The 14549-nt window shown below is 42.3% G+C and overlaps 2 protein-coding genes across 2 annotated transcripts in view; both read right to left on the bottom strand.

Annotated features, from left to right (window-relative positions):
* Window positions 1–1766, bottom strand: part of TBR1 (T-box brain transcription factor 1) — an 8028-nt gene extending 6262 nt beyond the window's left edge. The window contains exon 1 of the mRNA XM_075285562.1: window positions 1066–1766. Within this exon, the coding sequence (XP_075141663.1) occupies window positions 1066–1766 (701 nt within the window). The remainder of the gene's footprint in view (window positions 1–1065) is intronic.
* Window positions 1767–13044: 11278 nt separating this feature from the next.
* Window positions 13045–14549, bottom strand: part of PSMD14 (proteasome 26S subunit, non-ATPase 14) — a 68176-nt gene continuing 66671 nt past the window's right edge. The window contains exons 10-11 of the mRNA XM_075284506.1: window positions 14023–14085; window positions 13045–13675 (exon numbers count right to left, since the gene is read on the bottom strand). Of these exons, the coding sequence (XP_075140607.1) occupies window positions 13577–13675; window positions 14023–14085 (162 nt within the window). The 3' untranslated portion in view covers window positions 13045–13576. The remainder of the gene's footprint in view (window positions 13676–14022; window positions 14086–14549) is intronic.

A 14549-nucleotide genomic window follows, 5' to 3' on the forward strand; every position in this document is an offset into this window, starting at 1 on the left:
ATATATATATATATATATATATATATATATATATATATATATAGTAAATACAATTAATTACTATATATATTACAGATAAATATATACATATGTGCGGTGACAGCTGTATATACCCAAGAACATGTAGTACAAATCATTACAAGTAACATCAAATAAAAATATGTAAAAAAAGAAGAAAAGGGAAAAATCTGTGCGATCAAATAAAAAAAGTTGTGATTGTAAAGTAGGTATTAAAAAATATAACTGCAAAACAATGCAGAATAAAGATGTCTGAAATGCATATAACTTGTAAAATATAAAGATGTATAAAGCCTATAGAAATAGGTATATAGAGATAGATCTAGAAATACACAGATGTGTGTGTGTGTGTGTGTGTATATATATATATATATATATATATATATTAGGAATAGAATTATTTAATAATACTGAGTATGTTACATCCAGTATAAATGTGTATTAATAAAATCAAAGCAAAACATAATAATAGCAATAATAATGATAATAATAATAGCAATATTAATGATCAATTATCTATGATATAGAAATATATATATATATATATATATATATATATATATACATGTTATTAGTATTTCAGGAGTAGAACAATAGAAATGATAATAGCCTACAAAACACTAAAAATATACAAATAATAAAAATATATTAGAGCTATAATATTTTAGGAATATTGCTAAAGGAGAATATTGTTCCACTTCCAAATATAATAATAAATAATAGTATCAAAACACTAATGCTAGAAATAATCATAATATGTAATATAACTATAATAGTATAGGAATATAGAAATACTAATAAAAATAAGAAAATAATAATTCTGTGATTAATATAAATAATGTCAATAATAATATAAAAGTGATACAAATAATAATAATAATAATATAAAAGTGATACTAATAATAATAATAATAATAATAATAATAATAATATTGATGCTAGTGCTATCAGCCTGCATTAGATCAGGACAGGCACATGCAGGGTCTCCTTGTGGCATGGAGGGTCTCTGGCTGACATGGAGAGTCTCCTGGTGGCTTTGGAACCCACCTGCCCTGCTTTGTGATGATCATCTCAGTCTGGTGTCGGTGGAACTTGAGCCACAATGGCCGGTTACATAGGTAGACCTGAGCCTTGCCCGGGACCAGTCCAGGCTGTGCAGTGGAGAATTGGTAGAAGGGAGCCCCCTGGTAGGAGTGCCCGTACTGCTGGCTGTAGGGGTAGCCGGTGCCCGGGTAGCCGCTGCCGGGGGAGGAATTGCCCAGCAGGCTGTTGTAGGCTCCATTGGTGATGACCGGGTGGTGAGCCATGTACCGGCCCGGGCTCCCGATACTGAAGGCTGGGTGAGCCGGTCCATGCTGGCTGGGGTAAGGGAACATAGTAGGAGTAGTAGTTGGAGCTGCAGAAGCCTGGGACTGACTGGACTGAGGGAGGAGATAGCGATCTGCTGCAGATCCATCGAAATTATGACGAATCTCAGAGACCCCATCCAAGACAGGAGACAGCTTACTCCTCTGTCCGTCCCCTGGTGCCTCCTTGGAGTCAGGGAAATTGTCTGGATCTGACTGATTCGTCATCCCCCTGGTAGTTTTTTTCAGAGGTGAACTTCTCTCCAGGTTGTCAGAAGTGGAGATAATGGGATGTTCATGCAAAGCAAGCTCAGAGGCTCCTGGATGGGGGTAGCTGCTGTTCACACTCAGGAATTTCTTGGAGAGCATCATAGAGGGAGAGATGCAATGATCCAACTGCATAGCTAGCACCAGACTAACCCCTCAGCCCCTCACACCCATCCAGGGGAACAATTCATGCCTCCTAGTCTCCCAGCCTTGGTGCTGCCTCTCACTGATACTTTTTTCTGGGGGCTCCCAGATTGGCCAATTGACTCCATGCAGCAGTGAGACAACATTATGATCCTGCAGCCTGGAGAAGGGATGAGAAAGCTGCTGCCATTGGTTACTGCTGACAGTCACTTCATTAGATAGGCATTAATTAGGATAATCACCTGGCTCCTGCATGGCAAACTCAGGGAGAGGAAGAGTCTGGTGCACTGGAGGAAGGATCTCAACACCCCTATGGGGGACTGGGAAAGATTGGCTATTTACTGTGACACTAGTGCAGCCTCATGTTAGGCGCAAATGAAGGGAACTGTGTGTTATTGTGAGAAAGGAGGAATTGTTTGGTGCACTGGAGGAGGGGTCTCATCTCCTTTACATGGAGGAATCGTGCAAGACTGCAAAGAATTAAGACCAATGACTGTAGTGCAGCCTCTTCATTGTCTCTGGGGTGGGGGTGGGGAAGTGTTATGTTGGAGCTGCTTAGGCGCAAACAGAGAGAAAAAAATATTATTGTGTGTAAAGGGGAGAGGAAGTGTCTGGTGCACTGGAGGAGGGATCTCATCTCTTCTAGTATGAAGACATACCATGTCAGTAGTGCAGCCTCTAAACTGTCTCTGGGGTGGGGGGACAAACTATGTTGGAAGTGCTTAGGTGCAAACAGAGGGAAGAGTTTATTATTGACAGCAACTTGCCATGTCACTAGTGCAGCCTTTACATTGTCTCTGGGGTGGGGTCACATATTATGGTGGAGCTGGTTGGTGCAAACAGGGGGAAGAGCTTATTATTGTGCCTGGTGCACTGGAGGAGGGATGTCATGTCCTCTAGCAGGGAGGGTCTGTCTATTACAAGTGCAGCCTTTTCTGTGGGGTGGGGGGCACCTGTTATGGAGATGCTGGGCAGCTGCACATTGGTCCACCTTTGCCAGTGCAGTCTTGTGTGTGTGTGTGTGTGGGGGGGGGGGCACCTGTTATGCAGATCCTGGGTAGCAGCACGTTGGTCCACCTATGCCAGTGCAGTCTTTTCTATGTGAGAGGCCACCTGTCATGGAGATGTTAGATAGCTACACATTGTTCCACCTCTGCCAGTGCAGGTCCATGGTCAGTGATGGGACTTTGTATTATAAAAGCTGATGATTTGGGCACCTTCACCTCTCCTCCTCCTTCTTCTTCCTCCCCCTAAGTACATGGCATGTGCTGGGCTTTGTGTGATCTCAGGCGAGACAAGTCTTGGAGACTCCTTGGACAGGATGTGAAATAATTATAAGCTGCTGCCTGGAAGGGACTTGATGCATTTGTAGTGATGTTTGTGACATCTCTGATAAATAAATATTTCATCTGTGTCCATAATGCAGGAGGAGAGAAAACCTGATTCCTGTGTGAGCTGGAGGAGCAGAAGGGCTGGGGAGGGGTCTTTGTGTCATTAGTGTATTTATAGGGGGCTCTCCTAGACCAGACCCTCACTGGACTACAATACAATGGACAGCCAAACCTCACTATGTGTAGAATATCTATTATTTTTGGAAATTACAACTCCTCCTGGAAATTATGTTGTTGCTTCCATTTATTTGATCAAGCTCGGAATACAGAGTTTACTCCAACTACAACTCCCAGCATGTCAAATACAACAGAAGCTGTCAATGGGGTGGGGGTGGGTCATATGTCCCAATTGGTTTAACTTTTACTTTGAAAAACTTTAATAAATATATAGCAAGCATAAATTTCCAGGAGGGGTTACAGAGGAATGGCAGAGTGCATAGAAAAGCTTATCAAGAATTGTTATTCCATAGACAATACAAGTGATCACAATAATCACTTGTGTTGTCTATGAAATAACAACTCTGGAACATCATTCTTTGCAGTCTGTCAATCCTCTGTCACTCCTCCTGGAAATTTTAGAAAAACGGACAACAAGCCTCACCATTTGTCTTGTCGGTAGAGGATGTTACACACAGTCTGACTCGGTGAGCAAAAATTGGCCAGCGCACGGACACAGCCAATTGTTAGGATGAACAGAAGCCTTCTTTCCTCATTTCCAGGAATAGTAACAGAGGAGTAGCACAATGCAGAGGAAAGAGATTACAATAAAAAAAAAAAAATCTAGCACCAAGAGGGGTTGTCAACTCTGCTGATATGTGTCAGCTATGAGATACTGATTGTGCAGCCTCTATTCTTTGCATTCTGCAATTCCTCTGTAACCCCACCAGGACAACAAGGTCTTTCTCCTTGTTAATAGTGTGGCCCTACACAGTCTGAAACTTAGCACCAATTGGAGAGTACAGAGACACACCCAACTGTTAAAATGACTGATGACACCCTCCCCTCATTGTATTCCTGCATTTCCAGGAATAGTAACAGAGGAACATCACAATGCAGTTTATTTATTTAAAAAAAAATTATGGGGAATGTAAGTAAGTTAATTTTTTTTATTATAACTTGATATATTCTAGCAATTTATGGTGCCCCCTACACTCTGGTGCTTTAGACTGGGGCCTATTTTGCCTACTTAAATTCAATGTGTCACCGGAAAATGACTTAATTTGTTACGTTTTTACATTAAACCTATTTTTAAAGAATTTTGGATGACTTTATTTAATAACTTGTCAATTCTGAAACTTTCCTTCTGGCCAATAAGCTTAAAAATAGACTGACACTTGCCAATTCTATAGGCATTTTTTTTCAGCAGCAGCAGTCACCTGATTTCTATTACAGACAGGATAACAATAGATAACACCCCTATAGATAACACCCCCTGAGCCATCATTACATTACTATTGACAATAGTGGATGTCACAGTTTATCTCGTCCCCCTCCCTGCACAGAGCATGGCTAGAAAACTTTCCCATAGACTTTAGTAAGTCGGCTGCAGACTATTGCTGCCTACGACCATGACTATGTGGTCCCCGACCTTTTTTGCACCAGGTACTGGCTTCAAGCAAGATCATTTTTCCAAGGACCAGCAGGGCGGGGTGGGGCCTTGGTTATATGGGGCTGGGTTGTAGGAGGGCTCCACCATGTGGACGGGAAGGCTCTCTGCCGTATGCTCTGTGGAGTGGGTGGGTATCTGAGCAAACATGGCGAATTGCTAGACACCGAGGCTGGATACTTTGCACTAGGCCACATTGATATGGTAAGCGATACCAAGGCTGAATACTTTGCGCTAGGCCACGTTGCTATGATCCAATCCTGGTCCGCAGACCTATGATTGGGGACCCCTACTGTATATCATATCACGCCCAGACAAGATGGCCGCCCCCATAATCACATACAGAAAATAGAATTAAAACATTCTACAATCTGAAAATAAAAACCAGTTATAGTAAAGTGAAATTTCACTATCTACATGATACAGATTGTGGACACATCCCCTTTAATAGATACAATTGTGTGTAAACTCTTTGCTCAGATCTATTTGCTTCTATGGACGCTAACCCAATGATGGCGTCTGCGATCTCTTCACCATTTTGTGCACTGGTACAAACACAATAAATTCTTCAATTGTATCTGCCTGGCCCAGTGTAGATTGTATTTACTGCCACAGATACCTATCACAATGCTAGAGATTCGCGAGGACCCTGTGGGGAGGAGCCAGCCCAATTAATGAAGTGTAAATTAGGTAGAAAACATATTTGCCTTGGGGAGCTGCGAGGAGATGTATCTGATGCCAAAGAAACTGTAAACTCTGTAATGTGCATTTCATGGAAAGTTAAGCAATGCAAGAATTACAGCTGCAACTCTCCGCATGTGAAAAACACGACAATACCTAGACGTGTCACAGACCGCGCACATTGTTATTCACAGAGATACGACAAATTTATTTTTACACCGCACAGATCTGTATATAGCAGCCTTAGGAGACCACATATAGACTGATTTTTCCTTTTTCACAGGAACGGAGTCTCCGCTGTCCATGTGTATTGTCTGAAACTGCAGTTTATATGTCTTCAAATGACTAGAGCGGAGCTGTGAAACCAAATACTGGCCGGCCACACTGTGTGTCTTATTTTGTTTTTCTCTAACCTTACTATATCAATTTAAAAGGACACCTGATGTACTATCTGTAGATGGCAGGTTATAGAGGAGGAGGGGCTGTATACAATCTGCTCTATAACCTGCAGATAGGACACTATATACAATCTACTCCTCCTGCTCTATAACCTGCAGATAGGACACTATATACAATCTGCTCCTCCTGCTCTATAACCTGCAGATAGGACACTATATACAATCTGCTCCTCCTGCTCTATAACCTGCAGATAGGACACTATATACAATCTGCTCCTCCTGCTCTATAACCTGCAGATAGGACACTATATACAATCTGCTCCTCCTGCTCTATAACCTGCAGATAGGACACTATATACAATCTGCTCCTCCCGCTCTATAACCTGCAGATAGGACACTATATACAATCTGCTCCTCCCGCTCTATAACCTGCAGATAGGACACTATATACAATCTGCTCCCCCTGCTCTATAACCTGCAGATAGGACACTATATACAATCTGCTCCTCCTGCTCTATAACCTGCAGATAGGACACTATATACAATCTGCTCCTCCTGCTCTATAACCTGCAGATAGGACACTATATACAATCTGCTCCTCCTGTTCTATAACCTGCAGATAGGACACTATATACAATCTGCTCCTCCCGCTCTATAACCTGCAGATAGGACACTATATACAATCTGCTCCTCCCGCTCTATAACCTGCAGATAGGACACTATATACAATCTGCTCCTCCCGCTCTATAACCTGCAGATAGGACACTATATACAATCTGCTCCCCCTGCTCTATAACCTGCAGATAGGACACTATATACAATCTGCTCCTCCTGCTCTATAACCTGCAGATAGGACACTATATACAATCTGCTCCTCCTGCTCTATAACCTGCAGATAGGACACTATATACAATCTGCTCCTCCCGCTCTATAACCTGCAGATAGGACACTATATACAATCTGCTCCCCCTGCTCTATAACCTGCAGATAGGACACTATATACAATCTGCTCCTCCTGCTCTATAACCTGCAGATAGGACACTATATACAATCTGCTCCTCCTGCTCTATAACCTGCAGATAGGACACTATATACAATCTGCTCCTCCTGCTCTATAACCTGCAGATAGGACACTGTATACAATCTGCTCCTCCTGCTCTGTATCCTGCAGATAGGACACTATATACAATCTGCTCCTCCTGCTCTATAACCTGCAGATAGGACACTATATACAATCTGCTCCTCCTGCTCTATAACCTGCAGATAGGACACTATATACAATCTGCTCCTCCTGCTCTATAACCTGCAGATAGGACACTATATACAATCTGCTCCTCCTGCTCTGTAACCTGCAGATAGGACACTATATACAATCTGCTCCTCCTGCTCTATAACCTGCAGATAGGACACTATATACAATCTGCTCCTCCTGCTCTATAACCTGCAGATAGGACACTATATACAATCTGCTCCTCCTGCTCTATAACCTGCAGATAGGACACTATATACAATCTGCTCCTCCCGCTCTATAACCTGCAGATAGGACACTATATACAATCTGCTCCCCCTGCTCTATAACCTGCAGATAGGACACTATATACAATCTGCTCCTCCTGCTCTATAACCTGCAGATAGGACACTATATACAATCTGCTCCTCCTGCTCTATAACCTGCAGATAGGACACTATATACAATCTGCTCCTCCTGCTCTATAACCTGCAGATAGGACACTGTATACAATCTGCTCCTCCTGCTCTGTATCCTGCAGATAGGACACTATATACAATCTGCTCCTCCTGCTCTATAACCTGCAGATAGGACACTATATACAATCTGCTCCTCCTGCTCTATAACCTGCAGATAGGACACTATATACAATCTGCTCCTCCTGCTCTATAACCTGCAGATAGGACACTATATACAATCTGCTCCTCCTGCTCTGTAACCTGCAGATAGGACACTATATACAATCTGCTCCTCCTGCTCTATAACCTACAGATAGGACACTATATACAATCTGCTCCTCCTGCTCTATAACCTACAGATAGGACACTATATACAATCTGCTCTATAACCTGCAGATAGGACACTATATACAATCTGCTCCTCCTGCTCTATAACCTACAGATAGGACACTATATACAATCTGCTCCCCCTGCTCTATAACCTGCAGATAGGACACTATATACAATCTGCTCCTCCTGCTCTATAACCTACAGATAGGACACTATATACAATCTGCTCTATAACCTGCAGATAGGACACTATATACAATCTGCTCCTCCTGCTCTATAACCTGCAGATAGGACACTATATACAATCTGCTCTATAACCTGCAGATAGGACACTATATACAATCTGCTCCCCCTGCTCTATAACCTGCAGATAGGACACTATATACAATCTGCTCTATAACCCGCAGATAGGACACTGTATACAATCTCCTCCTCCTGCTCTATAACCAGCAGATAGGACACTATATACAATCTGCTCCTCCTGCTCTATAACCTGCAGATAGGGCACTATATACAATCTGCTCCTCCTGCTCTATAACCTGCAGATAGGACACTATATACAATCTGCTCTTCCTCCTCTATAACCTGCAGATAGGACACTATATACCATCTGCTCCTCCTGCTCTATAACCTGCAGATAGGACACTATATACAATCTGCTCCTCCTGCTCTATAACCTGCAGATAGGACACTATATACAATCTGCTCCTCCTGCTCTATAACCTGCAGATAGGACACTATATACAATCTGCTCCTCCTGCTCTATAACCTGCAGATAGGACACTATATACAGTCTGCTCCTCCTGCTCTATAACCTGCAGATAGGACACTATATACAATCTGCTCTATAACCCGCAGATAGGACACTGTATACAATCTCCTCCTCCTGCTCTATAACCTACAGATAGGACACTATATACAATCTGCTCTATAACCTGCAGATAGGACACTATATACAGTCAGCTCCTCCTGCTCTATAACCTGCAGATAGGACACTATATACAATCTGCTCCCCCTGCTCTATAACCTGCAGATAGGACACTATATACAATCTGCTCTATAACCCGCAGATAGGACACTGTATACAATCTCCTCCTCCTGCTCTATAACCAGCAGATAGGACACTATATACAATCTGCTCCTCCTGCTCTATAACCTGCAGATAGGGCACTATATACAATCTGCTCCTCCTGCTCTATAACCTGCAGATAGGACACTATATACAATCTGCTCTTCCTCCTCTATAACCTGCAGATAGGACACTATATACCATCTGCTCCTCCTGCTCTATAACCTGCAGATAGGACACTATATACAATCTGCTCCTCCTGCTCTATAACCTGCAGATAGGACACTATATACAATCTGCTCCTCCTGCTCTATAACCTACAGATAGGACACTATATACAATCTGCTCTATAACCTGCAGATAGGACACTATATACAATCTGCTCCTCCTGCTCTATAACCTACAGATAGGACACTATATACAATCTGCTCCTCCTGCTCTGTAACCTGCAGATAGGACACTGTATACAATCTGCTCCCCCTGCTCTATAACCTGCAGATAGGACACTATATACAATCAGCTCCCCCTGCTCTATAACCTGCAGATAGGACACTATATACAATCAGCTCCTCCTGGTCTATAACCTGCAGATAGGACACTATATACAATCTGCTCCCCCTGCTCTATAACTTGCAGATAGGACACTATATACAATCAGCTCCCCCTGCTCTATAACCTGCAGATAGGACACTATATACAATCTGCTCCCCCTGCTCTATAACCTGCAGATAGGACACTATATACAATCTGCTCCCCCTGCTCTATAACCTGCAGATAGGACACTATATACAATCTGCTCCTCCTGCTCTATAACCTGCAGATAGGACACTATATACAATCTGCTCCCCCTGCTCTATAACCTGCAGATAGGACACTATATACAATCTGCTCCTCCTGCTCTATAACCTGCAGATAGGACACTATATACAATCTGCTCCTCCTGCTCTATATCCTGCAGATAGGACACTATATACAATCTGCTCCTCCTGCTCTATAACCTGCAGATAGGACACTATATACAATCTGCTCCTCCTGCTCTATAACCTGCAGATAGGACACTATATACAATCTGCTCCTCCTGCTCTATAACCTGCAGATAGGACACTATATACAATCTGCTCCTCCTGCTCTATAACCTGCAGATAGGACACTATATACAATCTGCTCCCCCTGCTCTATAACCTGCAGATAGGACACTATATACAATCTGCTCCCCCTGCTCTATAACCTGCAGATAGGACACTATATACAATCTGCTCCCCCTGCTCTATATCCTGCAGATAGGACACTATATACAATCTGCTCCTCCTGCTCTATAACCTGCAGATAGGACACTATATACAATCTGCTCCTCCTGCTCTATAACCTGCAGATAGGACACTATATACAATCTGCTCCTCCTGCTCTATAACCTGCAGATAGGACACTATATACAATCTGCTCCTCCTGCTCTATAACCTGCAGATAGGACACTATATACAATCTGCTCCTCCTGCTCTATAACCTGCAGATAGGACACTATATACAATCTGCTCCTCCTGCTCTATAACCTGCAGATAGGACACTATATACAATCTGCTCCCCCTGCTCTATAACCTGCAGATAGGACACTATATACAATCTGCTCCTCCTGCTCTATAACCTGCAGATAGGACACTATATACAATCTGCTCCTCCTGCTCTATATCCTGCAGATAGGACACTATATACAATCTGCTCCTCCTGCTCTATAACCTGCAGATAGGACACTATATACAATCTGCTCCTCCTGCTCTATAACCTGCAGATAGGACACTATATACAATCTGCTCCTCCTGCTCTATAACCTGCAGATAGGACACTATATACAATCTGCTCCTCCTGCTCTATAACCTGCAGATAGGACACTATATACAATCTGCTCCTCCTGCTCTATATCCTGCAGATAGGACACTATATACAATCTGCTCCTCCTGCTCTATAACCTGCAGATAGGACACTATATACAATCTGCTCCTCCTGCTCTATAACCTGCAGATAGGACACTATATACAATCTGCTCCTCCTGCTCTATAACCTGCAGATAGGACACTATATACAATCTGCTCCTCCTGCTCTATAACCTGCAGATAGGACACTATATACAATCTGCTCCTCCTGCTCTATATCCTGCAGATAGGACACTATATACAATCTGCTCCTCCTGCTCTATAACCTGCAGATAGGACACTATATACAATCTGCTCCTCCTGCTCTATAACCTGCAGATAGGACACTATATACAATCTGCTCCTCCTGCTCTATAACCTGCAGATAGGACACTATATACAATCTGCTCCTCCTGCTCTATAACCTGCAGATAGGACACTATATACAATCTGCTCCTCCTGCTCTATAACCTGCAGATAGGACACTATATACAATCTGCTCCTCCTGCTCTATAACCTGCAGATAGGACACTATATACAATCTGCTCCTCCTGCTCTATATCCTGCAGATAGGACACTATATACAATCTGCTCCTCCTGCTCTATAACCTGCAGATAGGACACTATATACAATCTGCTCCTCCTGCTCTATAACCTGCAGATAGGACACTATATACAATCTGCTCCTCCTGCTCTATAACCTGCAGATAGGACACTATATACAATCTGCTCCTCCTGCTCTATAACCTGCAGATAGGACACTATATACAATCTGCTCCTCCTGCTCTATAACCTGCAGATAGGACACTATATACAATCTGCTCCTCCTGCTCTATAACCTGCAGATAGGACACTATATACAATCTGCTGCTCCTGCTCTATAACTCACTGCTGGTAGATAGGACTGTGCGCTCAACATGACAGTTTCCCTATAAAGGATAAACTTCTGAGAACACTTATTTAGTAAATCTTCTCCTTGAAACAGATTCATATGATTGTTATTTAGTATCAAGCTGATTTCAACTTCTGATAACCAGAGTCATACCTATAGAGGTAAGAGAGGTAGTACTTGGGATAGGTCTTGAGTTTTTTATTTTTTGTTCACACAGGATCAGGTTTACTATAGTGGTTCCAACTAGACACTAGTGTACACGTGGTGCATTTCTCGTCTTGGGAAACCTAGCACTAATTGTTTTCCTATAGTAGAAAACAGAGAGCCTTGAGGAGGTTGCAAAAAAAAAAAAAAAATCAATGTTGGATATATATATATATATATATATATATATATATATATATATGTATATTTTTTTTGGGAAATTTTGCAGACACTTGAAACTGTTTTCCACATGAAGAAGCAGTGAGGACACTTACCCGTCACGGTAATGCTGCAGTTTTATCCCTTCTTGCCACTACAGACTACTACCCCTTTTGTGTTGTGCTGTATAAATGAATAGTGCAGATAAATAGAACCATTTTTGTTTAATACGATAGAATAAGATCTGTAATATATCTCCAAGTATCAGGTGTTAAGGAGTTACTTCTAATCACAGAAATATATGGAGAAGGGAGGGAGAGGAGGAGCAGGCGGCTGAAAAACACAGTCTGCTGTCTGATACATTTGACTATCTAGTAAGATAATGCTCTAGAAGTGTACAGAAAGGAGCAATATATCATACTACCTGGCAGAATCAGCCTCCTTTTCCTCCCCTCTCCATAGACTTCTGTCTGTCTATGTTAAGGAGGAAGAATACAGGCTAATAAGTGGAGAAGGAAGTTGTCTTTCATAAGATATATCTTTAGTTTCTTATCTTCACCTATACTATTCATCTATGGGAAGTGGCTTTAGAATTTGAGATATACTTTAAATGACAAAAAGGAGTGGTCGACTATATAACAGTTATCTTCTTATTATTGGTGAACATACCCCGAGCCTTCTTACTGCTGAAGCTGTGTTACAACTTTTGAGCCCATATTGTAACCCTATGGAGAGGTCACAGTACGGACGGTTCCTTATAGTTTTCATTAGTCCGCATTAAAGGCCGATTGAAACGAGCGTCAATCTATGGATCATACCATGAATCAGCGCTCGTCCTCCCGAGCATCAGGCTGTTTGTTACTGTGGTGACATACTTTACATACAGGGATAATAAAGGTTCATTGTACAAAAAACAAAAACATACAAAAAAGGCACTGAAAATGTGTAAATGTATTTTTTTTCTTTTATTATGTAGCAACACTTGCAGAATGGATCTCCCCAATATTAATAAAATTTGCCTTGATAAATGTTTAGAGAACTTTTCATTGTGTAAAGTCCCCGACATCTCAGAACAGACGTAATTACAGAAGAGATAGCGGGAGGTGTTACTGGGCTGCTCCCAGGTCTCCAGCCATGCCAGCTGTCCCCACATCATCTTCTTGGACGTCTTTGACTCAAGTGAAACAGAGTTTATAACTGATAAAGAACAGGCGTAAACCTCGCCGCTGCTGGAGGCCCCGGACGTACGGTGATTTGTGTCCATACGACCCCATTATATACATAGGATTTCACCAGAATAGGTTCATTTCATAATAAAAGACTAAACTGCACAAAAGAAAATAATTAAAAAAACCAAAAACCTATGAAATGAACCTTATTGCAGCTGATACAAAGTATAATAAAAGACAGGACAGTCTGGAAGGCGGACCGCAGATGTCACACATGACCCACGTAAGATGCGCTCGCCCACCGATCTGTTATTTAAATACGACCGTGTCTAACATGGCTGCTAAACATTGGACGATGTTTGAGGTCATCAGAACATCCACGTGTTCTTCCAAGTGGCGTTTGGGATCCTGTAAGAGTGGAAAGGAAATTAGTGACCGGGAAAGAGGCAATAGCGTCATTCGAGGGGTTGACCCACCGCAACAATGTATCAGCCGTCCATAGGAAAGCCGATAAGTATCCGATGAATGGGAAGTGCCTACAATCATCAGAATGGAGGTCCCGTGACCCCCTCCATTGACAAGCAATGGTTGTGCATGCAGCATTGTACTCCAGCATCTCACGGAGCTGCAGCCACACGGGCAACCATTGCTCCGTCAGACTTTTTGATGATCATGGGGCCAAGAAATCAGACACTTAGGGGATATGATGTAGCGATAGGACAACCCCTTCAAGGTGCATTACAGAGGTTTCTTACCTGTTTCCCGACATTTTTAATGGCGAGCTGCTCAGGTGTCATCTTATCTTCCTCTTCCACAGCCTGAAAAAGTTAGAAAAGGTTATTCAACTGATACAGCTTAGATTTTGGGGTACAAAAACGTAAAAGGATATCTGTAATGATGATGCAATAACATTGCACGCCGCAAAACTGATCTAGCTACAAACTAACACACAGAAGAGAGCGGCCTGGTTCTGAAGACTCAAAAGATTCCAGACTTGAACCAGTTAAAAGATTCTTCCTGCAACGTTTCTGAGAGTCTCCACATACGATGATGGTAACGCAGCAGAACACCCCACGGTTTCCTTCTATACGTGCACTGTATGGCTACCTCTATTTATAGCCGCCATGGAGCTCTGACCGCCGCTATATTTTTACAAGGTTTCAATTAATGAAATCTGCACCTATCAAGTCTGACAATACAGAAGAGCAGAGAATGTTTTCCTCCCGTGTAACACAGACTGTGACCGCGAAACCGCAAGAGAGGTTTCACCTTCAAGGCTTTC

The sequence above is a fragment of the Leptodactylus fuscus genome, chromosome 8 (assembly GCF_031893055.1).
Source record: "Leptodactylus fuscus isolate aLepFus1 chromosome 8, aLepFus1.hap2, whole genome shotgun sequence".
In the NCBI taxonomy this organism is placed as follows: Eukaryota; Metazoa; Chordata; class Amphibia; order Anura; family Leptodactylidae; genus Leptodactylus; species Leptodactylus fuscus.